At 42.6% G+C, this 24263-nt stretch overlaps 3 protein-coding genes across 5 annotated transcripts in view; 1 reads left to right on the top strand and 2 right to left on the bottom strand.

Moving 5' to 3' along the window:
* Positions 1 to 224: 224 nt before the first annotated feature.
* On the bottom strand, positions 225 to 3859 carry LOC143367529 (protein ABHD18). Of its 2 annotated transcripts, none has more exons than XM_076809469.1 (9): positions 3287 to 3859; positions 2784 to 2868; positions 2527 to 2709; positions 2343 to 2455; positions 2111 to 2249; positions 1703 to 1900; positions 1352 to 1634; positions 744 to 1011; positions 225 to 664 (listed from the first exon to the last, which is right to left on the bottom strand). In XM_076809469.1, the coding sequence occupies exons 1-9, from the start codon at positions 3376 to 3378 to the stop codon at positions 604 to 606; spliced, it is 1422 nt and encodes a 473-aa protein (XP_076665584.1). In that variant the 5' UTR covers positions 3379 to 3859; the 3' UTR covers positions 225 to 603. The 2 variants fall into 2 exon arrangements, with proteins under 2 accessions (XP_076665584.1, XP_076665583.1); XM_076809468.1 differs by having other exon boundaries at positions 744 to 1029; positions 3287 to 3858.
* A 582-nt stretch (positions 3860 to 4441) lies between these two features.
* On the top strand, positions 4442 to 7064 carry LOC143367536 (deoxycytidylate deaminase). Its single transcript, XM_076809489.1, has 4 exons — positions 4442 to 4565; positions 4645 to 4880; positions 4999 to 5212; positions 5459 to 7064. Exons 1-4 carry the CDS (start codon positions 4525 to 4527, stop codon positions 5559 to 5561), a joined length of 594 nt encoding a protein of 197 aa, XP_076665604.1. The 5' UTR covers positions 4442 to 4524; the 3' UTR covers positions 5562 to 7064.
* A 796-nt stretch (positions 7065 to 7860) lies between these two features.
* The window catches only part of Naa15-16 (N-alpha-acetyltransferase 15/16), a 44244-nt gene continuing 27841 nt past the window's right edge, over positions 7861 to 24263 (bottom strand). For both annotated transcript variants that reach the window (XM_076809464.1, XM_076809465.1), the window contains exons 9-11: positions 9964 to 10157; positions 9759 to 9867; positions 7861 to 9619 (exon numbers count right to left, since the gene is read on the bottom strand). In XM_076809464.1, the coding sequence (XP_076665579.1) occupies positions 9108 to 9619; positions 9759 to 9867; positions 9964 to 10157 (815 nt within the window). In that variant the 3' untranslated portion in view covers positions 7861 to 9107. The remainder of the gene's footprint in view (positions 9620 to 9758; positions 9868 to 9963; positions 10158 to 24263) is intronic.

Here is a 24263-nt window from a genome sequence, read left to right on the forward strand (position 1 = left end):
GTCGGTTTCCGTTGAAGGCACATATATACTAATTAATTCTTAGGTCCATGCTTCAAACGCGGTAAAAACTTTGTGGTTAGGTGTAAAGTTTACCTATTTGCAGTATTCGCACTTAAAAATTACAAGTGATATTACGATCGCAGAAAATTGTCGATATAAGCTTACTTATCTATAGAGTAATTACTTTATTCAATTTCCGCATCGTAGAATGAGATAGCCGGATAAACAATTAATAATTTATTTGTCTTTACAGAATATATTACAAATTATTTGCATTTAACAGAGTATTCATTTTACATAGTTTTTCTCTTTTTTTGTTACAACTAACAGTATTAACACATTCTATACACACCTTGTGCATAAAGGATCGCATGCGTTCGCAATTTCGCATGCATGATTATTGTTCCTCAGCTTTAGTTCTTGTAAGATTGTCGAAATATAGGGTTTTCGAAATTGTAAAGTTACTAGAAAACAGGCTAAATACAAATTTGTATAAGTATCACCAACCGGCGCTTCAAATGGCCCCGTTTCGAAAAATAGTGATCTGTAAAATTTTTTTTACACCGTCTAATTCATTTAAGCTTCGATAGAATTGCACGTACATCAGCTGACTTCCAACGGATATTTCTTCAACGATCGTGCAAATGCTTCTGCTATAGTAGCTCTAAAAATAATCGAATAAAATGAAAATCACATAATTTGTTCAATTACGAACAGAACAAGTAACGAATTTGCTCGGGTACCTAAACACTTTCTGATGAAGAAGATACGCGCTCACGTGGCCCGCCTCTATGTACCGAATTTCAGCACCTGGCCAGATCTTTTCCAAGCTCATACAGCCGTCGCGCGGGACGTATGCATCGTCCCTCGCGCACACAGCGATAATAAGTTCAGTATCTACAGGTACTTCGAAATTTTTTAAATGCGTGCACTCGTCCATTATGCCGCACATGAATTGCAACGCTTCCCGTTCACGCCACTTGTAGTCCGAAAACACTGGATGCCTTGTAACTGGTAATAAACAAACGCCTATTGCCAAAGGAATGTACGTAAATAATGATCATGCTGTCAAGAAATCATGCTTTCAGTCTGTTTGTGTATTAAATGGTAGTACGCAATATGTATGTTGCAAAACTAAATGCACGTGCTAGTTCCAAATGTGAAAATTCGTTAATTAGGAATTCGCGCTTTATTAAAGATTCAGTTTCTGCTGGTTTTACGTTTATCATGGAACGATCGATACGTACAACTTGTGGTCTTAGAGAGGAAGATCAGAATTTATAACACATTATAAAAGCTTCTTCGAACTACAAAACCAACAAATCATACGTATCTACAACAAAAAACTTGCCTTTTAGCCCATTTGAATCTTTTGGTTTAAATCTGTCAGAAAGTAGGCTCAGAGGAAATATCTTTGCCGCTGCTTTCTCTTCGGCAACTTGTATCTTTAGATTATTGTCTACGTTTTGAGAGTCACATTCCTCGTTTAATTTATCATTATCGATCACAGTTTGAGTGGCAGTTGCAGTGTTTACTTCTTCGCTAGCACCTTCAGACTTTTCTTTTACCTCATTGACCCTTTTCATACTGGCAGGATAATGTTGAGCAAAATGTTGGCCAGCTAGGAACGCATCCTAAGAAAATATCTGCTTTTAATCGCTATTCAATGTTTGTGGCACCGCTGAAACAGATCATCACTCACTTCCTCGCCAACAATTCGCACCATTTTGGCGAGATCGTTTTGGTAAAGCTCGTTTGCAAAATATTGGTGTTCTAGGAGGGTCCAATTAATAGATGCGCTCATCACTCCTTGAGTGAATACTGGCGAAGCTGTCGACCACGACAGGCAAGGGATTAGAGGTAGCGGTTTTGGCCAATTAGTCGCTGCCAACGAAGCCATCTAAAAACGCAGATGCATAGAATAACTTGACTTACTATAGCCTGATTTGCGAGAGTTGAGACCCGAGGTGGGTCCCTTGGACGCCGCACGCAATCAGTAGCGTACCATTGTTTCCTCTTTAACCAAGCTCCGTCCGAGGGACCCGCCTCAGATCCCAACTCTCGAAAATCAGACTATAACACATTGGGTGTCGATATTAAAGGTACAAACATGGCCACCCATCGACAACCCTGTCAGTCCTAACGGTCCGAAACCTTGTTGCTCGCACCAATTCAGTAAAACAATTGATTCCATTATCAAGCATCCTCCCATGATAAAGATGTCACAAACATTATGTAAACTAGATCGTCTACAAAGTGTCTCAAGATTAGTACAGGCACAAAACTCTGTCGAAGTTTAAAGTGCCTTTACAGTTACAAACCTTCTAAATACAAATTCTTACATTTGATTCCGTGGTTTCCTCAATCCGTAAAATGGATTCTCCAGTAGTAAGGATGCAATCCCTGATTCTTTGAGCAATGGTTTAGCGATTAAGTTTCTTCTCCGCCAGAAGAACTAATGAACGCACAAGTCGATATATGATTCTAACATAAAACAGTGCAGTAATTGAAATGAGATTAACTCACGTGATCCCCTGTACCCGCGAGATGCAAGCATAACGGTTTAATTTTATGGGAGTTCCATTTCCGCGGTAGAACCAGTTGAAAATGAGCAGTTATCGTTTCAGTTGGCATTATTCCAGGAAGGTGTTTGTGAAATGGGCTTTCAAAAGATCCTTCAATTATATGACAGTCTGACCATTCCTCGTCCTATATATAAAAAATATCTATAAATACGTGCCTTCTCTGTGTTACAAAGTGATTTCACTATACGTGCACTGTACCTTAGTTATGCTGATTGGGTAATCCCGGGGTATGAGATTGTAACATGTTTCTCTGTTGGCAATGACTTTTCTAAATTCAAAAATCCTAGAAAACACAAATTCGATTGCCTTACACACGTGAATGGAAATTGTTCAACATCTCCATTTCTATTCACTTTACTTTCCCTTTCTTTTTAAGGCAATTTATACAGCAAAGATTACATTGGTAACTCACGATTCAAATGAAACTGGCGAATTTCAAGGTTACGAAATTTACACTTTGCTGCCGAAAATTTGAATTCCATTCTCTAAGAACCGCAATCAGATCTGAGCAGAATTGTTTACATCGGATTTCGCAGAGGCAGGAATTATTCAAGGTCAAGTAGAATGAAAGATTCGCTTGTGACATGCATGGAATTTAAAGTGAACGAGTACTCTGCCAATAATAGAGAGGGATCTCGAAAGAGTAGAATCGTAGGGGTCGGTTTTCGAACGGAGACAAGGTTATGCCCAGTTTGTCTTACCTTTTCAAATTCTGGGGGCTACCCCAGCCCTTGGTAAAGAATTTCGTAAGGAGGATACTTCTGTAAACGGCGTCCAAACGGCTGGGTGGCATCGTATGAATGTGTAAATTAATCTCGAACGAGCCTATATAGATAACGGACAATCTGTTGATCGTGGAAATTTACGCGTAAAAAAGATGATTGATTCATCGAGGTACTTGTTCCGTTGGTTCGAAAGGGTTCGGGTGTTTCTCGCGAGAACACTCATGTCGCGATTTGTTTAAAGTGTTACAAATTAAGTGGACATTCTTTTCGAACTGGTCGGAGACTTTTACCGCTTGGTCCAACTTATCGTCTATTTAGGTTTAATCAGGCGATTGGTACGATCCGATCGGATGACGTTGTGCGAGTATATCGCACATGAACGTCCATTTCTCGCATCTTCGGCCACGTACATATACAATCGCAATTTCGATGAACGGGTTCCTTAAATATCGACTGATCGCGACAGGATGTTACGATATAGTCGCGAGACGGAAGTGCGCGCCGTCTCTTTTCAAAATTAATATTCGAGTGGACACAGCGGAGCAGCACGCATCACAAAAATCTGTAGATGTTGTCACTAGAGAGCAAGGAACGGTAGCCAATGGGGAAGCGCAGACACTCAGCGCAGAGGGCGCCGCTAGCGCACATATCAAACTTAAAATGTTATATTAGAAATTCTGTTTACATACGTGTGACATGTTTAGAGTGAGCCGATGCGATGTAACTAGAGCGATTATTAATCGTGTATATTTCTGCTTTAAGTACAGGTAAGGAATTTTTATATAAAAGGCGTTAAATGCAATCATATATACCTGGTCTGTGGTGACACGAAGTCCCATAAGGTGATAGGTTTATCCTATACTTCGTCGATGCTGATACTGTGTATCATAATTTAATTATTTTGATATTGGAATTAATAGTATATTTAATTTGCATATTCATTTATAACTTAACACGTACATTCCAAAGTGACGTATTTACTTGTCGAGCGCAAACTATAGAAAAGACTCAACACCTTATGAACTTTCGCGCCCCAACTTAGACTGCCTTACCGATCCTAGAAATTCAAGACTGATTGCAGTGTCCTCTGTTCGTGGACGACGGTCCGTTGAAGAACTACTTCCCGAAGTAGTTTGTAAAACAAACGTAAAAAAAGTGGAAAAGCGCGGGAAACGATAATCGATCGTACCTGTTTCGTGTAAATACAGTTAAAAATGGCGCAAAATAACACTGCTGTAGAAATGAATCCTGAACGGTATACCACATGTATTGTTTGTAATCCCCAATAAATAATTACACAATGTAGCATGGGTACATTATTTCTGTTTCCATAGCGACGTTAACAGTAAAAGAGAATCCTACATAGGCTGGGATGAATATTTTATGGCAACAGCTTTCCTGTCTGCGAAACGTAGTAAAGATCCTTGCACTCAAGTCGGCGCATGCATAGTGAACGATGATAAAAGAATTGTAGGTATCGGGTACAATGGGATGCCAACTGGCTGTAGCGATGATGAATTCTCTTGGAAGAAGGACACCTCCAACTTATTAGATACCAAGTATCTATATGGTAAGTTTACTCCAGTCTCTCCTGTAAATGGCAAAAGTTTTGTTCCAAGGAGATTTAATTTAAGTTGCACCATACAATTTAATACTGTATTGTTACTATAATAGCCTAAAATTTACAGTGTGTCACGCCGAAGTCAATGCTATCTTGAATAAAAATTCCAGTGACGTTAAAAATTGCACGATTTATGTTGGTCTTTTTCCATGTAACGAATGTGCCAAAGTAATAATACAGTCTGGTATAAAGTTAGTTATATATATGTCAGATAAACACGCGCATAAAGTTGAAACTGTGGCTGCAAAGAAAATGTTCGATGCAGCAGGTGTTGTATACAGGTATTTTATAAACGTCAGAATGCTTTAGTAGGGACCACGAGGATTAAGTTAGGTCACTTAACACACTTTCTTTCCCTGCAGCTATTAATTCATCAAAGTCAAAGTTGCCTGACTTCTGTAATTTCAATTATGGTTCTTAATGCTTGCAAAATTTAATCCATTTATAATATTGCCCTCCTTTTCATATCTTTCAAATTTAGTAACATGCTACATTTCTGATTTACATTTCCCGAAACTTCTCTTTAGGCAATATGTTCCGAAAAATAAAAGAATCGTGATCGACTTCGCCGAGATTAATTGGAACGAAATGACACAGCTGCCCCCCACTCCGGTGAAAAACAATTTATAATTGCATTTATGACGTAAGGAACAATGGTTGACAGTAAAAAAAAATTTCACAGATATATTTACGATTTATTCTTTTTTTTTTTCGTGACATTTTGTAGGTTCGAACGTTCGAGTAACGTTGATCATTCGGCGACGCATGAAAATATGGCTCGCGGCATTGCTGGATGCTGGTGTGCTCAAAGGACCGGTTACCATTATTTATATACAAAGTTGAGATAGGAGTGGGTATAGATGGAAATGAAGAATGCCTCTTGTTTGAAATTTTTACAGATCTAGTTATTTTCACCTTGTAACATTAACCACACGAGGTTATTAGAAAATAAATAAAAACAATGTACAGAAGGTGAAAGAATTTAGTAATAATACAAAGATGCTATCAAGTATTTAAGAGATAATATTGCCCGCAACTGTGTTGCCGACTTGATTGCTGTACATGTGTAAACATTGATACGATAATGTATGGCATGGTAGAAATATGTAACAGTGTTTATCATTTTCTGAAAATGATTGAAGCAAGGGCGATTGTTGATACGTGGTATAATATTGTTTTCATGTTGACTCGTTATTAATATAACAACAAAGAGAAATTGAACATAGTTTTTGATATATATATATATATATGTATATATATACCATAATAATACGTTTATGTACATACTATACATATCCCAGGTTTTTGTCTTTAAAATATTACTTCACTTACGTTTGTAGTCACAACTATAATGAGGGAAGTTACATAAACAAAGTAATTATACGTGGTGATTGAATTCATCATATAGAAAAATATTCCGACGTGTCGAAGGTGCGTGTGCATTGTTTACGTACATGCATGTATGTAGATAGATAACAACACTTACGAGAATAGTTTGTTCAACACTATGGACATCTCCATTGAAGTGTGTGAATCGGTTACGGATTCTGACTATTGGTGCAGCAAGAATTATAACGAATTATTTGCTGTGTTAATACGAATTTATGAAAAGTATAATAATAGCTTATTGCGAATGGCAGTAACTTACGACGTAATACAATGATCGAAAGAATAAATAACGATAACTCGTACTTGCTACATATTTGTTCGTTTTTCTTTAAGTCTCTTCAATTAGAATAACAGATTACCTTAGGAGTTAATCGTATACGTTAAAAAACTCTCTATGAAACCTATATGATGAATTCACTTACATGAGGAGATGGAAGAGGATGTGGGTTGAGGTACCCGTGTTTATTATTTTATTCCCTTAATGAATAAATCAAGGACTTAAAGGCAGATTATGAAACTGAGCCTTTTTGAAAGATTGATAATACCATCCTTAATCAGCATTGTTTATTTCTCATAGTTTCGATAATTACTTTATGAGCGAAATAGAAATTTTTATACCGAGGTAACAACCTCCGATAAAGATTGGAGCAACTCATACGTATATCTTTCCCAAAAAATAATGGCTTCTCTAAATTTCAAGTGTACTGCAGAAAATGTATCCGAGAATAAAAGAAAAAGATAAAACATATTAACGCTTCGGTAGATGCATGGCATAACGTGAATGTCGTATTTTAATATGCATTAATTTTGAGCGAGAGCTGTCCGTGGAGACAATTTTTGTATATTGATTAGCTGGTGTGGTGATCGTATGATATTCGAATGTTCGTCCGTATAATAGTTAAGTGACTAATGATGATGCGAACGAGTAGAACATCTACGTTATCGCTTATGTTATGAGATTACTTGCATAGCCCTGAGAAACATTCCATGCATTTACAGAAGGTATCCGTTCAAACAATGTCAAACGTCTGCATTTATAATACTCTGATAGAAGATTATTCCATCGATGTTGAATGAATGTTCAGTTAAATTTTCATCCGGTATGCGCTTTACGAGTGAATCGAAATGTTAGATATACATCATCCTGAATGATGTAATTACCTTATTTTTATGATTACCATTAAGTTGACTTTGAGTAAGTTTTTAACATTGACATAACATTAACTAATCGCAGAAATTATACTCTATGACTTAAATAAAATAGGAAATGTGTGTGTTGTGTGTCCATATATATATATAAATATATATATATATATACATATATATATATTTATATATATATTTATATATATTTATATATATATTGTTAAAGTAGTAGCTGAAGTATGTACAAATATTATCGCTAATTTGTAGTATCTGCATCTTACTGAACTTTTTCGTTTTGCTTCAAGGAAATTCACAACATATAAGTATGTGTCGGTATCTCAAAAAAAATAAATGAGGTAATCATAACATCGTCCGACTTATATATACCGGTATAGACTTTTAGACATTTACCATTTTATTAAAATTTTCTGTAATCCGTTGGCATACAGATGCATGATATTTTCTTCCCCCTTTTTTTTTTTCTTTCTTTGCTATCGACACTTATTGTTTTCGATTTACGATATACTTTGGTAATTTGCGTACACGATACGCAGTTTATTGTTCTTAATAGTAACTTTCACGAGGGACTTTCGCAAGAATGGACACTACCTCCCGTATTGACTGTTCTCGATGGAATTATCAGGGCTCCAATCCAAACGTAGAGATCATTACCCTGCTTGGAAAATTAAACACAGAAATAAAAACGCGTCGTTTCTAGAAGAAAAAAGAACGCCGGATTTTGCTTGTGTGTGTTCCCGCGTTCAAGTTTGTCAGCAGAGCTTCCGCGAGAATGAAGTGAGCTAGAAGTTAGTGGTATTACGACTCTGGAGCAAAGTCTGTTGAAATGTAGCGACGAACAAATATGCGTGGTACAATATGTCGGTGCTCGATGATCGTCCAGTTTTCCAGACTCTACACAGTAGAGTATATTCATGTAGACATCGCTGAAAATAGTACACCTTAACATCGAGTAAGAAATATTCATAGATCGCGCGCGCGTACGAATGTATACAAGTCTTGTATTTTGTACCAATGTGTTAGTTTCGCACGTCATTATTTTACACACTGCACCCCCGCCCCAACCTCCCCCTTTCATCCCGATCCATCTTCACTAAACATTTCACACTTCGCCGACCCTCCTTTCAGCGTCGTCGCTCCGTCGATAGAGCGCGTCTAATTCGTATCCCGGTCCAATTGTTAATTAACATTTAGCCTACTAGCCATCCATCTCTTTGTTTCACCTAAAATTCGGGACCGCGTCGGAGGCGCGCGCTCGTCGCGCCCTCGTCGTGTTATTATAATTTATTAAGATTGTTTATCCAGCACTGTCCCAGCACTGTTCACACTACATGAAACCTTCCAAGGAACAGTTCGTGTATAATACATGGTTTAATCATCGTTATTAAATCAATATCCGCCAATTCCCGCGACTTCTCTCACTATGTCCATCGCCTCTGTTCAGTTACCGCCCCCCCCAACGAGACTGTACCTTTCCCCCTTTTCTGTTTTCTGTTTTCCCTTCGAGTTTTTTTTTCTTCCTCAACGTAGATCAAAACGGGCCCCCGGCTCCTCCTCCTCCTCCTCCAATTGCCTCGTCTAGCTACGAAGTGATTCAGCGACGCTGGCGAGCGCGTGCCTGGATCAGTTCTTGATCGAGTTCTCTTTCTCTTGGTGGTTGGTCGTCACCTTCGTTTCCGGCGGTCGAAAAGCGGTCGCGTACGGGAAACGTTTATGGCATTTCGTCACGTAATCGGCTATCGTCGAGTCGCAGTGACCGAAGTCCCCGTTGCGCAACGACTCCAACACTTTCGTGCAATTCGGCAGCGTTACGCCCTCGAGGTCGTCGATGCCGGTGACCAGGGAGAGAGCTTTCGATTGGGCGGATGGTTCCAGCACGTACCACATCCTCGCGGCCTGGAGCAGGTGAGGCAGTGAGCTTCGATTCTTCTTCAAGAACTCCACGTTCAATTGGCTGGCGGTCGAGCTCGAGTATATACCCGCGGTCTGCCGTTTCACCACTTCCCCGACCGGCCCTTCCAGCGGTGAGCGGCCGGTGTGCAGCATGAAGCGCACCAGGCACGTGTGCAGGTCAGGATTATTCGGGTCTAAACCGTGCGCGCGTTTTATCGACTTCAACATCAGCAACGTACGACCTGCGGAAAACAGTCCTTCTTAACGATCGCGATCGAGCAGGGCTGTAACTTCTCGTACACTGCGCGCAGGGGGTACGAAGAGCAGTGGCTCTTTATCCACCACCACAGAAAGCGATCGAAGTAAGCAGATTACACAAACCTTTGCGAATGTAGATCTCGAACGCCATAAGGTGCGTCTCTATTCTGTTCGCTGCCAGTTCCTGCAGGGGCTGTAAGAACTTGATCGCCTGCTCCAGAGGGTCTTCCATCTGGAACCAAGAAATCAGTTCCAGTCGCACCACAGTTATACCACCTACGACCTACAAACAAGCCCCACATTCGTCAGATCGCAAACATTCACTGACCCTCTCCAATTTCTCCGGTATAAGTTCGTCTAGCGTGGGTTGCTCCAGATCAGGGTCGGCCTGCTGCCGCGATTTATTGTGCTGTTCCCTCTTCTCTTGTGCCTGGGCAGCCTGCTGTCGTTCCAGCTCGGCCTTTCTACGCTGTTTCCTCTGCTTGTTCCTCAACTTCTTCAATTCGGACGGCGCTAAATTTTCTAGAAACAAGAGACAGATAGTGTCGGTTTATTCAAGGCCCAACTGACGCGCTGCGCCTCGGAGTTTCCTCTACAGCAGCATTGAGACCAAGCAGGATGGAGTGAGCATTTAATCTCTTTCTAGGAGACCACCGTGCAGGCCACAGGGTGGACGGAAAGCAGAGCGAGGTCTGAAAGACCGCGTCTTGACTTGAATTTTTGCTATTAGGCAGGCCATAACGGTCACGAATTATAAACGTTCGCAACCGGGGAAACCTACCCGCAGGAACAAGAGACAAGTAAATTATAATCTCGCGAATCGTCCTCGACGGCGGAGATTTCTCCGTCGCCCTGAAATCCGGGGCGGCGTGATATTCTAATCGCGCGGCGCGGTAAACATGAGAACGCCACTATGCAACTGTCCCCGCGGTCTTTCGACACACAAGAGCACTTTTACCGACACTCAGCGCCGAGCAAGGTCAAACAATGTACAACCGGCGGGCAAAAGCAATTCCGCCGGTTTCGCAAAGCCTTTTCTAACTTCTCCCTCCGCCCCTGGTAGCGGCCAGACCTACTGACAGCCAGTTAGTAGGTCTGGCATGCGTGCACGTGTCACGCGTGCTGGTCGGTCACGTGCAGCAGCGCGCGCGGCCTCCTACCGTGAGACACTGACTCCGGCAAAAAGTGTAACCTGCTCCTGCCTTCGAACGCCGATCCCTCGATTCTAATTACGAAGGGCTGCGATTGATTTGGAACGCTCGAGAAAACGTGACGGACGTGACGCGGTGGTCCCTTCATCGACAGTAGAAATTAGAATCCGATTTATAGCGATTGGAAGATGCTTATCAGAACGAGAATTTAGATTAGAAAGACTTACTCGCACGGGATGTCTGCAGATCTGCAGAACAGTGGAAAATATTTGACACGTATTTCTTGTTATCGGCAATCGACCATGTCGAAGGGGGTGAAAACAGCCCCTAAAGTTGGGAGTCGAAAGCATATTTTCTGGGATATCTCGAAAATTATTGGGCGTTGGATATTTTTTTAAAGCGTTAGATTTTTTAAGCCAACCCCTGCTCGGTTCTTTGCCGATAACAAAAAATAGGTGCCAAATATTTTTCACTATTTCGCAAGTCTGTAGAGCCTCATCGATATCAGCGTGCGCGGGATGTTGGATAATATTTGAATGCAATCTCCGTCTCTGTTAATTCGACGAAAAGGTGTAATTAACGCGAAGCCGATAGGCATGATTATAATTAATCGCGAAACGTTAGTTCGAAGAGGAGATTCGAGTTGATCGCGCTAATTCCCCTGCACTTAGCTCGCTCAGTGGGCATCAACGTTTTAATTGCCGCTCTATTAATGCAGTTTTATAACACGAAAATCACGCGCGCTTTCTAATTATGTAACAAGCAGTCGATGTGTTATTAGAACGCGGTAGAGACTGGTTCCATGCTCCGTAAATTCGTGAACAATGTGGAAATTGCCGCTGAAATATTCGCCCGATTCCTCGGACGATTTCTTTTTTTACTGGCAATCGTTCTCTCGGTCCCGACGCGTAACCCTGCGATCCATCTTCGATCCTACTTTCCAACAATAGTCGCACGCTGCATCAATCACAACGTGGCCAGACACTCGCGAAAGCATCGAATCACTTGCGTTTACCAATAACGTTTGCACATTTCAACCCACATTTATTCTTCAAACAGCACGTTGCGTTTCCTTCGCGCCACTTACACGTCGGACTCTCGAAAACGCACGAGCACTGTAATCAAATCATTAAACTCTACTCTAGACCCATAATGATCCACTTAATTAAACTGACTGTAACGAATCGGCCAACACGCATGCCATGCTCTCTAGCGTTCGCCAGTAACGCGGCTTAAAGGAATCCATTGCACCGCAGCGAGTGGTACACCGAAGTCAACCGAAGTTCTACGCCCAGAGTAAATGGGGCAGACATGTATTTCTCGTGCAATAAAGTCTGACCGGCGCGTAGGACAGGTAACCGTGTAGCACGTCCAAGGATCAGGTCCGTGCCATTATTCCGCTGGTAATGAACGTCTCTGAGACATGATACCTCAGCTACGGTGCTCCGTAACGCGCCACACGGACACGTCTCCGATCGAGCACGGCGGGGGAAGGAGTAATTCGATAAATCCAGCTCGTTAGGGCTCCCATTGAGCCTTTAATTGGTTTCCGCCGCTGTTTGAACGCGCGGGGAAATATTGTTGCCAATTAGGGGCCGGTATGCGCACTACCGGCCAACAATTTTTCATCCTTGACAAAGGGGGACCTTGCGCGTATTACGAGCCCGCTCGGGAATGTGGAGCAACAGGCGGCGCAACACGGGCACGCAACGCTTATGCAAATCGCATCCCCCGATAGCCGCTCGCTGGCGATTATGCGCGCGGGGCCCGCGTTAATTTCCAGGCGCGAGCACCGAGAGAAAATCGACTCCGCTTACGGGTTTCCTGCAACGGGCAACGCCTCGAAAATTCGATCGTATCGACGAGCCTTCCAGCGTTGCGAAACGCCACGGGGAGACCCGGAGCGATCTCCGCGAGCAGCGTTGCATTCCGATGCAGAAACGATTTCGCGTTTCTGCCCCTACGGCGCGACTTCCTTGTGACCCTATCGACGGAAAGAGTTTTCAACGAAAGTGAGTGCTGGCGAACTCTTTTCCGAGCTCTACAAATATCCATGCAGCGATCGGAAAACAACACACCGTCTGCAGTGGTGTGACTAACCCGGATAAAGGGATCACTCCACCTTCGGAGAAGGAAAGAAGAGCGCTTCGTCGCGGGCCCGCCAGTGGAATCATCAGTGAGGCTTATCTGGCGGGACCCTGCCTTAGACACGCTAGGTATCAGGACTTTTTTTTTTAAATATAGATTTATATATATGTGTTTCCCTTTTGTAGTGGGTATGGCAGTACCGGAGGGAGTGCTCCATTATACCTGCATTTAGCTTGAGTTTGTGGTGCAATTAAATTCTTGAGCGGTGAAGATTTGACATGGGTAGGATACAGGAAAAAGTTTCAAAAACCTGTAACACTTGAGAAAGAATCGTTAATAGGTTAGTGCAATAATGCTGATTTTGGAAGTTTGATCTTTGTTTGAATGGGAGTTGGGAAGGGTCACAGGAGCCCTAGGGAGCTGATCAGCGGGTTCTCATGCTCATGATTGCAAGTGTTAAGAACAGAGGTTTGTATGTACTCTGAGAGAGTGGGAATTGAAACAATTTGGTGAAGGAAATTGAATTGGAGTGTCCCCTGGGTTTATTTAAAATGATTCTGAGGAATTTATTTTACATAACTTCTTGGAGTTTGTTGAGGTAAGATTTGGGAACTGCGGCCCAGACCTGGTGGTGGCCATATAGAAGAATGGATCTGGCGCAGACTTTGTACAGGAGTAGTTTAGTTTAGTTTAAGGTCGGTGTCCAGTGAGCTTTTCCTGGATAGTAAGGGGAAAAGTGTCATTTTATGAGTGCTAAGTAAAGCAGCCTTCTTCTTCTTCTTCTTTTGACCCGATCTGCGCCATGGCTTGTTGCCAGGACAGTCTGGAGTCAAAGGTGACACCTAGATACTTTATGGTCTTAGACCAGGTAACTTGGAGGTATCAGGACTGGGGCGGAACTAGTATATGTACGGACGAGGGATCGGGCGAACACCAGCGAGAAGATCTCGCGAGACGCGTGGCCCTCTGGTGAAGCTTCGGTGAAGCCGCTACGGATCCCTAGGCCGGTACTCATAGGGCGGTATTCTCAGTCGCTACTTATTCTTAAGCAAATGCTTAAGCATGCGGCATCCTCTACTAACCTAGTAGCTAGTAAAGGATGCCGCATACTTAAGCATCAGCTTAAGAATAAGTAGCGACTATGAATGCGGCCTCTACACCCAAACTAACGGGGCGCCAGCTATGTGCCAATCGCAAGCCTACATGAGATTCCTCGTCAAACGATGCATTTGGATCCCTTGCAATTACGAAATCGGTTCTCTCGAAGATTGGGTACTTTGCAGCGCACGCTGGCGCACTAACGCACCCTTGCGTCCTCGAAACCCACGCCTCTATAGAAACTTCTCACGGACCGAATGACTCGCGCCGTGGGTAATTGATGGTTTAGGCATGGGTCGATCGAAGTCAGCACCTAGTAGGTAAATCGATTCCTATGCAGCGAACGAAGTTTTCCGTGGCATAGGAAATGCGTGGGTAATGTGATTATTTATAATGAGACACTCGAGAGGGGTCACTTCAAAGATAACGCGGAGGGAAGTGTCACCTCGAGTGTTTTCCACGGCGCGCACGTGGGAATGTGGCTTAAAGAAATCCAGCGGTGGTGAACAGCTAGGGTGCCGTTGAGGAAGAAACATCAGACTGTAGGATCAATTCAGATGACGAGCTTCAAGTACGAAACAGCCGGGAATCTGGAACACCAGCATATTACGGGCACGCTCAGCGTTCAACCATCTCTTTTGTCCTCCTCTTTGGGTGGCATTAGCGGAGCGGGTCGTCAGCGTTTTAAAAATATGATTTCCGAGGCGAGGTTGCTGCTTTGCACGAAACACGCCGTTTACAAGGCGCGTACAAACGAATTCAGATTTACCCCGGTGAAATAATTGCGGTTAGGTAAGAAGCAGCAAGTAGTGCAAATGACGGGGGCGACAAGGTCGGTGGATGGTAAAAAGACCGTCTCGCTTAAATCGCAGTCATTAGACGAGCGAAGAGGGAGGCGAATGAAAATGCTTGGAATGACTCCTGCCATCGTAATTGAGGACGAAGCGAAACATGTGGTATTTCGATATAATCACGTGAACTGTCGCAAACACGCACCCACGACGATCTTCCATGTATCTCTTTTTCCAAGACCTGTCGTCGTCATAGAAAAGAATGAATCATTCGTGGGACAGTACCGATTCCGGGTTTAGAGATCCGTACACTGCATTCTCCGTCTGGGAAGAAACGCGTCAACGACTATAAATCGCCGATCGAAAGATAATTGCCGAGTAATACCGGGTAGCAACGCTACGAGCTAGCTGGCAACCAGGCAATAAATAATTAATTCTTCGCAATAGGAAGACGATTCATTCATTCTCCCTTGCGCGTGTACAGATGGTATGATGCAACCAGTGTTTTCCTTCGTTCAATTAAATATGGAGATGAGCAGATAATCTACCTACAGTGTGGTCCAAGTATTGGTAAGTCGAGTTGGTTTATACGTAACGTTTCACTGTATCATCTTAGGGGTTGAAGCTTTGCATTCGCGACTCGCGCGAATAGAAATTTCGAACGTGTTAATTGCATATCGTCGACGATAGTGCAAAGCCGCGTATGAGCAGTTTGTAAATACAGTTCTGCATTTTACCGATTTTACAGGAGGAAGAAAAAACTTAATATTTCAGCTATTTTAAGCGGGTGTTCTTTGACTGAACTTTTTGGGACGGTTTTGGCACTCCTTGTAATAAATACTAACATCAATTCGTCATAAAAATGATTAATTTCTGTGTAAAGTCACTTTCACGCACCAAACGTGCCGTCACCTCACCTGATTTCTCTGTAAATGCGCGGTTTTGCCGCGAAATTGCTGGGAGAGACAGATTCGCGGTACCCTTGAACCTGCTGGTTCCGTTGGTAAAAACGCCTCTTCCTATTGGCTATTTCACATGGCGTGACTTTTAAAAAAAGCGAAACAGCGCTGAGCAACCGTGGGCGCAAAATCTCAATTTTGTTACTTTTGCAGATACGCGGTATTTACAAACTGCTCGTACGCGGTTTTGCGCTATCATCGACGATATGAAAGAATATACGCAGTTGAGCGTGGGCCGATTAGCGGCTCTCGTTACGTTCGCAAGTTCGGTCGCTGGAATAAGCGGAAGTTCAAGAACGCTCGTACGGTCAACAGACGGAATGTAGGGTGAAGGACCCAATTACTGGCACCTAACCAGTTACTGTCACCTTAAGCTATTTTAATTAAAACAACGAATAAATAAACTGTAGTATATAATCTATAGTATAGATTATAGGTTGAATTACATAATTCTTTTTGTGTGTGACTTTACAACGTTTATTTATTCGTTATTTTAAGTAAAATAGCTTAAGGTGACAGTAACTGGTTAGGTGCCAGTAATTGGGTCCTTTACCCTACGCAGCGTTACGCGATGCTCCCCGTTTCGGGAGGCTCGAGGAAGTGAAGTTGACAGAGATCCAAGTGAATCGAGGAATACCGAGTGTTTCGTAACGACCCGCGGCTACTTTTACCGATTCGCCGCGAGCAAATCGGTCCTTGTTTGCGGCGAATTCAATTCTTCAGCCTCGTGGAACGTGGGTACTCTTCGGCTCGACTATCGGTGCACCCATTTCCTCGACACCGCTTTTATGGACGTTTAACCGCTTTTGAAATATCGATTGCAGTTGAATAACCGCGGCATACCAGAAAGCGAAATCTAAGAGCCAAGGCTCGCCAGGTTACGCGTTATTGTTCCAGAAGAATCCAACGACCGTCGTTGCTTCCTGCCTGTTCGATAATTTTAACGCTCCGAGATCTACTGATAACGACGCGGAACGTTGCATGTTACGAGACAATGCAGGACCCGCTGTGGAAAATTAATACGAGAGAAGGGTAAGAAAGTAAAGCTTAACGGTTACACGATAGCGTTCGCCTTTCGGAAACAATACTTCTCGATGCCTGATAATTAATGATACTTTCGAGCATATTAACCGCGTGAGACAATGCGATTCAAGTGGACGGTGCAAAAGCTGCTGCTCATCCAGGAATTAAACGAATGACAGTGCACGAAGCAATACTCAACAACAAATTTAAGGGGTTACGCCACCCTCAAAGTTTTGAAAAAACGATTTTTTTTTCTTTGCACTTTCTTATTGCGTAAAGTTTTAAGAATAATTTAAGCCATAGTAGACGCAAAAATTCCCCAAAATAGCCGAGTTGTAGACTTTAAACGAGGCGCGGATGTCGATATTCCGCAGCAGGTAGCTACCATTCTACTTTTCTTCTTTTGCGTTTTTCTCGAAACTACATTTTCAAAGATCACCTATCAAATATCTCCAAAACTATTTGTCCGATTGAGTTCAAACTTGGCACGCATATTCTTAATGGTATTATCTACGATGCAGCATATCAGTTTTTCCATCCTATACCCCATTCGTATAAAATTAATGGTTTAAACTCGTTTTGTCATGTGAAAAACGTATAATTCTTTTCACTTTGCTCTCATTTGTGCAATAATTTTTTTTTCCTCAAATCCCTATGCTACGTCGTAGGTATTTTATTAAGGAACACGAAAATCATCGGGTTTTTCATTTCAGACGAACATGTTCGTTATAATTTGTTAGGTTAGTCACGCGTGTAACGGCGGACGAGCTTCGCGGGACAACAAATAACTCGGTGATTTTTTAATATTTTTGTACAGTATTTATACAATACATGCACTAATACATGCTCTACCCATAAGAAGAAAATAAATAATTTTCAACCTCATAGTATCGGTAAAAAAAATTCGTCTAGTTTAGTGCTGTTTCGAGCGGCTCAGGGTGGCGTAACCCCTTAAACGCTGTAATTACTAAACAAAATATATACTTACTTCACAAAAATGTTAATTGTACTTTTTCGCCACTTATGCATCTTTTGAATATTTTATTCATCTCTCATAAAAATTAAATGATACCCTTATAGTTGTGGGTGGTCCCCCTTCGTCTCGTGGCAACCAATATTTTTAGACCCAGTCCGCGACTGTACAGGATCAAAAGGAAAGGTCAAACGAACCATAGCAATGATTATCGATCACCAAGTTAACCCACCGGGAGACAACGACACAGCCAAGTCCTCCGCGTTACGCAACTCTGTCCAAGAAGCACCGATCACCGTGCTGCTCCCTATTCATTCCCCGTAATGAACGATACTCGGAAGCGCAATGACAACAGGCAGGAGTTAGCGGGGTAATGAAAAATACAGGAACTGTCGATTACACAAACTCGTAGCAGGATTACGTTGCCCGCCGTAACACGCGTGGCAATATGCACCCGCCATCGAAATGACGGTAATCACGAGAAAAGGCCGCGTCTCTCTGTGATCGTCGTTGCGGTGCCGCTAGCCGCCCTCGACCTCTTCTATTTCATTTCGTAATCGCCCGCCGTGATGCAGCCCGTTTTTTTTCGAGGGAGCGCCGAGAAAAGGCTCTCGGGATGCACCGATTCGAGGGAACTGGCACGTATTTAAGTTCAAAGCGCGCCGAGCGGCCTTTGATTACGCTGGCAATTAGCGGCGCATCGTTGACGCGGTCCCCCCTTGCATCGCGAGGACAAACCGCCTCCTCGTGGCGCGTGGATCGACTGGAGATTCCGATTGAAGTGCATTGAATGCCGCGGCTGAATTAAGTCGTTAGAGAAGACACCTCTTCGACGGAACGATTCGACCGCGAGCAATCGGGCAGATCGCGTTTACAAAGGCTGTCTGTTGCGTAAGAGGCAACGCTTCTAGCCATTTGCCCGCTATCCCGCCGATCGTGGATATTCATGAGTTACGAGGACCGGGTCTGATCGATCCTAACGGAATTGTTTAGGGGCGAGCAAGTGTGAGGGACCGTGAGAGCTGCGGCTATTGAAATTCGTTCAAGTTTATGGGAGGAAAAGGTTGCCCGGTGGAATCGAATTCTCAAGTTCTATGGAGGGAGAGGCGAACCTATTCTCAAGTTATATTTTTTTCGGGTGGGTGTAAAGGTCAGAAGTGGTTGCAGATAGAAGTGTAACTTTAAGGATCAAACTGATATTGTGTAACTTTAAGAATCAAACCGATAGAAATTTAATAGAAATGATTTATAGTTAAAAAGAATTCATATCACTAATTCCTGTAAATCTTCTAAGGGGTCGCCCTTAAATTACGGGAGAGGGGCGAATTTTTAACATTTTCTTACGGCGGGGAGGGTCAGGTAGCGTCGTACGTAATCATAAAAAATTTTACTTTGAAATCGTCATTTTTAATATTTTTGAATTTTTTAAAATTCGGTTTTGCCACTGAAAATTCTGAAAAAATTCACAGACACGTGCATCAATGGGCAGAAGGCCTCTGACTTTCTGTATAAGTTTCTATTCGATAGAACAAAAGTATTGGAGCTTAAACTGTAAATTACGTTTCACCCTGTAACTACCCTAGTAGTAGGGGTATCGGGTTGAAACTTGGCAGGAATAGTTTTCTTAGAGGAACCTATCGATTGCCGCAAACAAAGTTCAATTTGGTTTGGCACTTTTCACTATGCTTATACAACTACACCCTTTCCCGAAACCGAGTTAAATGATTGAAATATAAAATCTGACGAATTCTTATACTGAGGGATGAAGGGGTAAAGAAATCGCCAAAATTATCCTTGCGTGATTTAAGGACGGCCCCGAAATGTATATCCAAACATCGAGATTTTCTTCCTCCGCATAAAACAGTCTCCAAGGAGCTTGCAATGTAAAAACTGTTCACTTTCGAACGAACCCTCGCACTTACCAGCCCCGCGAGGCGAAAAGGTCAGATCCCGCGGTGCACACGAGTATGCATTCGTACATACGATTTGTAAAAAAGCGCGCTACGACCAGCGTGGATATGAAATATTTAAAAACCGATGCCGATGCACGCGCGGCGATAATAATTGTGACAATGTTCGGTGCCTCGGTAAGTCATTGTATGCAGATCGAAGAACACGACCGGTATTCGCGGTTAAGTCGTAAATTACATATTCGAAGAGTATCGTGACCGCAATGGCGTGTATGCGCCGACGGGGATAACGCGAAGCGACGAATGTATTGTCAACTGGACGAGTCAATAGCGATCGACGTTTAGTTGCAAACGTCCAGTGCAGAGCGTTCCCTTTGGCTCGATTATTTCCCCGTGAAAGTTCCGATCGATTATTCACGGATCGGTCAGGAGCCGTGATTCATCGCGGATCAGCACCGATCGGCCATTAGTTTCCCAACTTTTTTTCCCTCCATGCAGATCGTTTTGCCACTTTGCCCGCCGCCTCGACGGGCTTTAATTCGCGATATTACAGAATAACGATGTTAAACGATTTATAATTGAGTGGAAACAAACCGTGAAATGTTACAGCTCCAATAATTAATAGCTGCCTTTTAACGACGAAGGCTTAAAGTTGCGTCGGCTCTCTAAGTTGCCAGCAACAAAGTCGTTTCTAATTGGAGCTCGAAGAATAATAAATTAGTACGTTGCTGTGCCAAGTTTCGTCAATAGATTTCTCGCTGGGTGCAAAGTAAAGATCGCATCGATTTTGTGAAATCGAGGGTAGAAGTGGTCTGTGAAATTCATTTTATGGCGCGCCCTGTATAGATGAAGCCTACCTACAAGTAGTGTTCCTGAGTTCTCGATCTTTTCTCTTTCTCGAGAAATAAGAAATTAGATCATACTTCTTGAGAATTCTCGAGAAATTGAAAACGAATATTACGAAATTTATATTTCTGGAATAATGTTGATTTATCAAACACAAGAAAACTTTAACTAATTGTTCATTCTTGCCCAATTCGCACAAAACTTGTATAAATGAAAAAACAGATATTAAATATAATTGATTTTTATTTAATACAAAATTTGTGCAACGCGAAACATTACTTTTTTGTGTTAAAGTAGGTTTTTAATCTATTTCTTTTCTTTTTCTTGTGATAAAATTTGTAGCTGTGGAAAAATATCTTTCGTTCTGAGTGGATGTTGGGTTCATCGTATGTAGCACACGCAAAAGTTACGGTAAATTGATTGTTCTTCTTCCAGCGGACTGGAAAATATGAAATTTCTATGTTAAAGTCCGGAATTTATATTTTCCTTGGTTGATACTAAATTCTTGGAGGCTCTCTGCGATTGCTAACTCTAATTGTTTTCTTAATGGTAATTCTTCATTTTGAGGATCCGTAAGTTTTCCAGTATTTTCTGTTACTGTTATATTTTCCAAAAAAGTCTAGCTACTTAGAATTTGTTTTGCCGCTTTATACATAGCTGTCTTGGATATTAAATAAAAAAACGCGTGTTTTGAATCTTTTTGAAGAGATTCTGGATTACATATGCAAAAATTTTGTAAGGGACACAATAATTTTGTCTCTTCTTTTCGATATTTTTTCTTTCATAGCCACATGAAACTAATTACTTATTTCAGTAGGTGTACAATTTTTCTAAATTGTTAAATAAGAATTTAAGAGCACCTTCACCAGTAAATAATGCTGAATCTTCTCTACTGAGATTTTCTATTGTAATTCATATACGTTCTAATGCTACTAATAAGACTTATTGTAAATTGTAGATGTGTTTATACTTTCGCGATTTCCTTGACTTAAGTTTCTCGAGGAAGGCAGTATTTCTCGAGAAATCAGAAATAAGCAAATCTTAAAATTTCTCGAGAAATTCTCGAGGAAGAATTCTTGAGAAGGAACACTACCTACAAGTATCCCACAACCCAGAAATGGATATCACTGCAGCCACCTTTGCAGCAAGTAGAATATTCGCGTAATCATGCAACAACGAAGAAGAACTGCGCCACTTTCGCAGCGTTGGAAGCGCATCGATTCATCCCGGCTCCCCGCAACCTCTCCCCCGTCGGTCCATGACGCAAATCGAGGCTGAATCTGTGCTCACCTTTCGTCTTCGATTGTCAGTGATTCGGAGCGGCGGGGGCGACCCTCTCTCGTTTCATAACGCGCGCCACGCTGGAAAATAGATTTCGAGCGAAGTGTGATTTCAAAGGCTTCGGCCCCGTTCGAGATCGGTTGCGTTAGATTTTGCAAATAGGAAGGCAATGATACACAAGCCAAGCCCCGACCTATCTCCCCCTTTTTCCTCCGACGATTTCTTTCGACTAACCCTTTCAGCGCCAACGTGTATTACGAGATCTTTTGTTCAAGCATCGTTGCCTGATAACTAGACCCGATATCATCGCCCGAGATATATCGCGGCCGAAGAGACTTGCCTACGTTTTCTACGACCTACCCGCGTCTCCTATCGCCGCGCGGCTGGTGCACGCGGTGAAGGGTGTGCGAACGGTGTTCCACGGGGCAAGTGCTAGGCGTGGCTCATAGGAGAAATAAGAAAGGGACCATGCACCGCGCGGCCATATCGGCTGGAAATGCCGGTGGCGTCCACCGGAATGTTAACTTCCCATGCTGGGCCTCGCGAGCGACGCACACGAAAAGAAAAGGCGAGTTTCGACCCGGGCCCCTCTCGCAAGGCGAACGTGATCGAATCCCGGATTTCGTGCGGCAAGGTCGTGATCCCTGGCCCACAGCAGAGTGCATCGACGCGTCTTTTTCGAATTCAATCGGACGGGATACGCTCTCCAGAGCTTCTCCCTTTGTTTCGGTTTCACGTGGGCTCCCTGGGACACCGAGTCTCGAGATTCCACTGTCATATGGATGAATCTTTGCCTGGTGGATTATAACAGAGGAATACTTGGGTAATTTACTTCTACTCGAGAGGGTAGAATTCCTGGATAGGTAAATTGAGCTCTCCGTACAAGTCACGTGTGAGAAACTTCAAAGCCTACCGTGAAGCCACCACTTAAGGAGGTTCGATACCGGAGCAAAAATAATGAGAAATCTTTGAAAAGTGTTTTGATCCAATGTCCAAAGTGTAGTCCGCATTCTGTTAAAATTTCAAGTCGACTGACAGCACGGTTTATGAAAAAATTGAAATCAAAGTTGCGCTCTTATACACAGGCTGTTATGGGAGAAGCGATATAATTTGTATAAAATGTTACACAGAGTCCTTAAAAATAGTGAGAAAGTCCTAAAAAATGTTGCAATGAAAAGCTTAAGTATTCCTATGAAATTCTAAAAAAAAAATGGACATTTACCGTACGGTTTATTAGATAATTGAATAAATAGGCAGCAATGTGCTCGTGTTTTTGGAACTGCCTGAAGGAACTGTTTGAAACGTGGCAACGCTGTACGCCAGGTAGTCATCTATACAGTGTATACTTGTACAAAGGATACAGTAAAACTTTGTAAAAACACTACCAAGCTGTAAACATGTATTTCGTAATTTGTTGCGAACCAGGACGAACGCGCAAAGGGACGCCACAAGTGTAAAGTGGAAAGAGAAAAAAAGATGGACGCAAAGCGACGTTGCCGCATTTCGCTCGCATATTTTACGCTACTTTTAACGAAAATATTATATTTCCAACTGCATTAAACATACTTTTTGTTTAATTGAATTCCAAAACAAAATATGTAGTAATAATTTTATTAGCAATAGACATGTAAATAACATTTTTGTCTACATAATTTTTAAGATTGGTATCACTGCAGAGCTCCCATGTATAAGCATATGCTTACCCCTCTCGCCGCCTGCCCCGCAAGTGAGGTATCGAACCCCCTTAACACCCCTGAAGGCCGCTGACCTCTCCATTATTGGAGAGGTGTGAATTAGAAGCGCGATCTCCGAGGATGTCTCCGTTTTTTTTTTGTTGATACTGGATAGACTGGATGCTTCTATCAAAAGACTGAAAGGAAACGGTCTGCAAAGCACGAGCGAACCGTTCGGGGCAATGAAATCACTGTATTCCTGGCTCGCGCCGTGAATTACCGCCACGTAACTGTTCCTCTATGTATTTTCGCTACGAGCAACGTGGGCACGAGGAAATTGAATGACGAAACAGTGCCTGAATATAAATGTTCATTGCCCGTGGCTTAATGTGCATTGTAATCTCCACGAGCGCCCGAACTATTTCAATGGGGGTCTCTGAGCGGCGAAAAATCACGCGCCCAAGATACGCGTTGCGAAACGACGTGCGTATTAGAGGCAGGGACTTGATTGCACGGTGGTCGAATATGTTTCGGAAAGAAATAATAAATTCTTCGCTCAATTAATTACAATCCGACACGTCGCTCGAGAAGCTCGTGTACTTCGCGAGAAAACGCCGCAGCCATCTTCTTCGCGGGGGTTATACTCTGCGAAAGCGTTGCGAATGTGGAAGGGAATTGGCACGTGGGGAGAGAACGCATTTTTTAGAAGCACCTAGTTGCCATTCTAGATTACTGTAACGCGTAACAAATTCCCGAAACTCTTTACTCAGAAAAGACTAGTATCGTTTAAACTTCCTTGCCACACACCGAACAATTCATTACGCTCGATATTTCC

The sequence above is a fragment of the Andrena cerasifolii genome, chromosome 3, assembly GCF_050908995.1.
Source record: "Andrena cerasifolii isolate SP2316 chromosome 3, iyAndCera1_principal, whole genome shotgun sequence".
Classification (NCBI taxonomy): Eukaryota; Metazoa; Arthropoda; class Insecta; order Hymenoptera; family Andrenidae; genus Andrena; species Andrena cerasifolii.

Coding starts and splice junctions, on each gene's coding strand:
- LOC143367529 (XM_076809468.1), bottom strand. CDS start 3,378: ATGCCACCCAGCCGTTTGGACGCCGTTTACAGAAGTATCCTCCTTACG. Junction 2,710..2,783: donor ACCCAATCAGCATAACTAAG/GTACAGTGCACG, acceptor TTTTATATATAG/GACGAGGAATGGTCAGACTG. Junction 2,456..2,526: donor TCGCGGGTACAGGGGATCAC/GTGAGTTAATCT, acceptor TGCGTTCATTAG/TTCTTCTGGCGGAGAAGAAA.
- LOC143367536 (XM_076809489.1), top strand. CDS start 4,525: ATGGCGCAAAATAACACTGCTGTAGAAATGAATCCTGAACG. Junction 4,566..4,644: donor GTAGAAATGAATCCTGAACG/GTATACCACATG, acceptor CTGTTTCCATAG/CGACGTTAACAGTAAAAGAG. Junction 4,881..4,998: donor AGATACCAAGTATCTATATG/GTAAGTTTACTC, acceptor TAAAATTTACAG/TGTGTCACGCCGAAGTCAAT.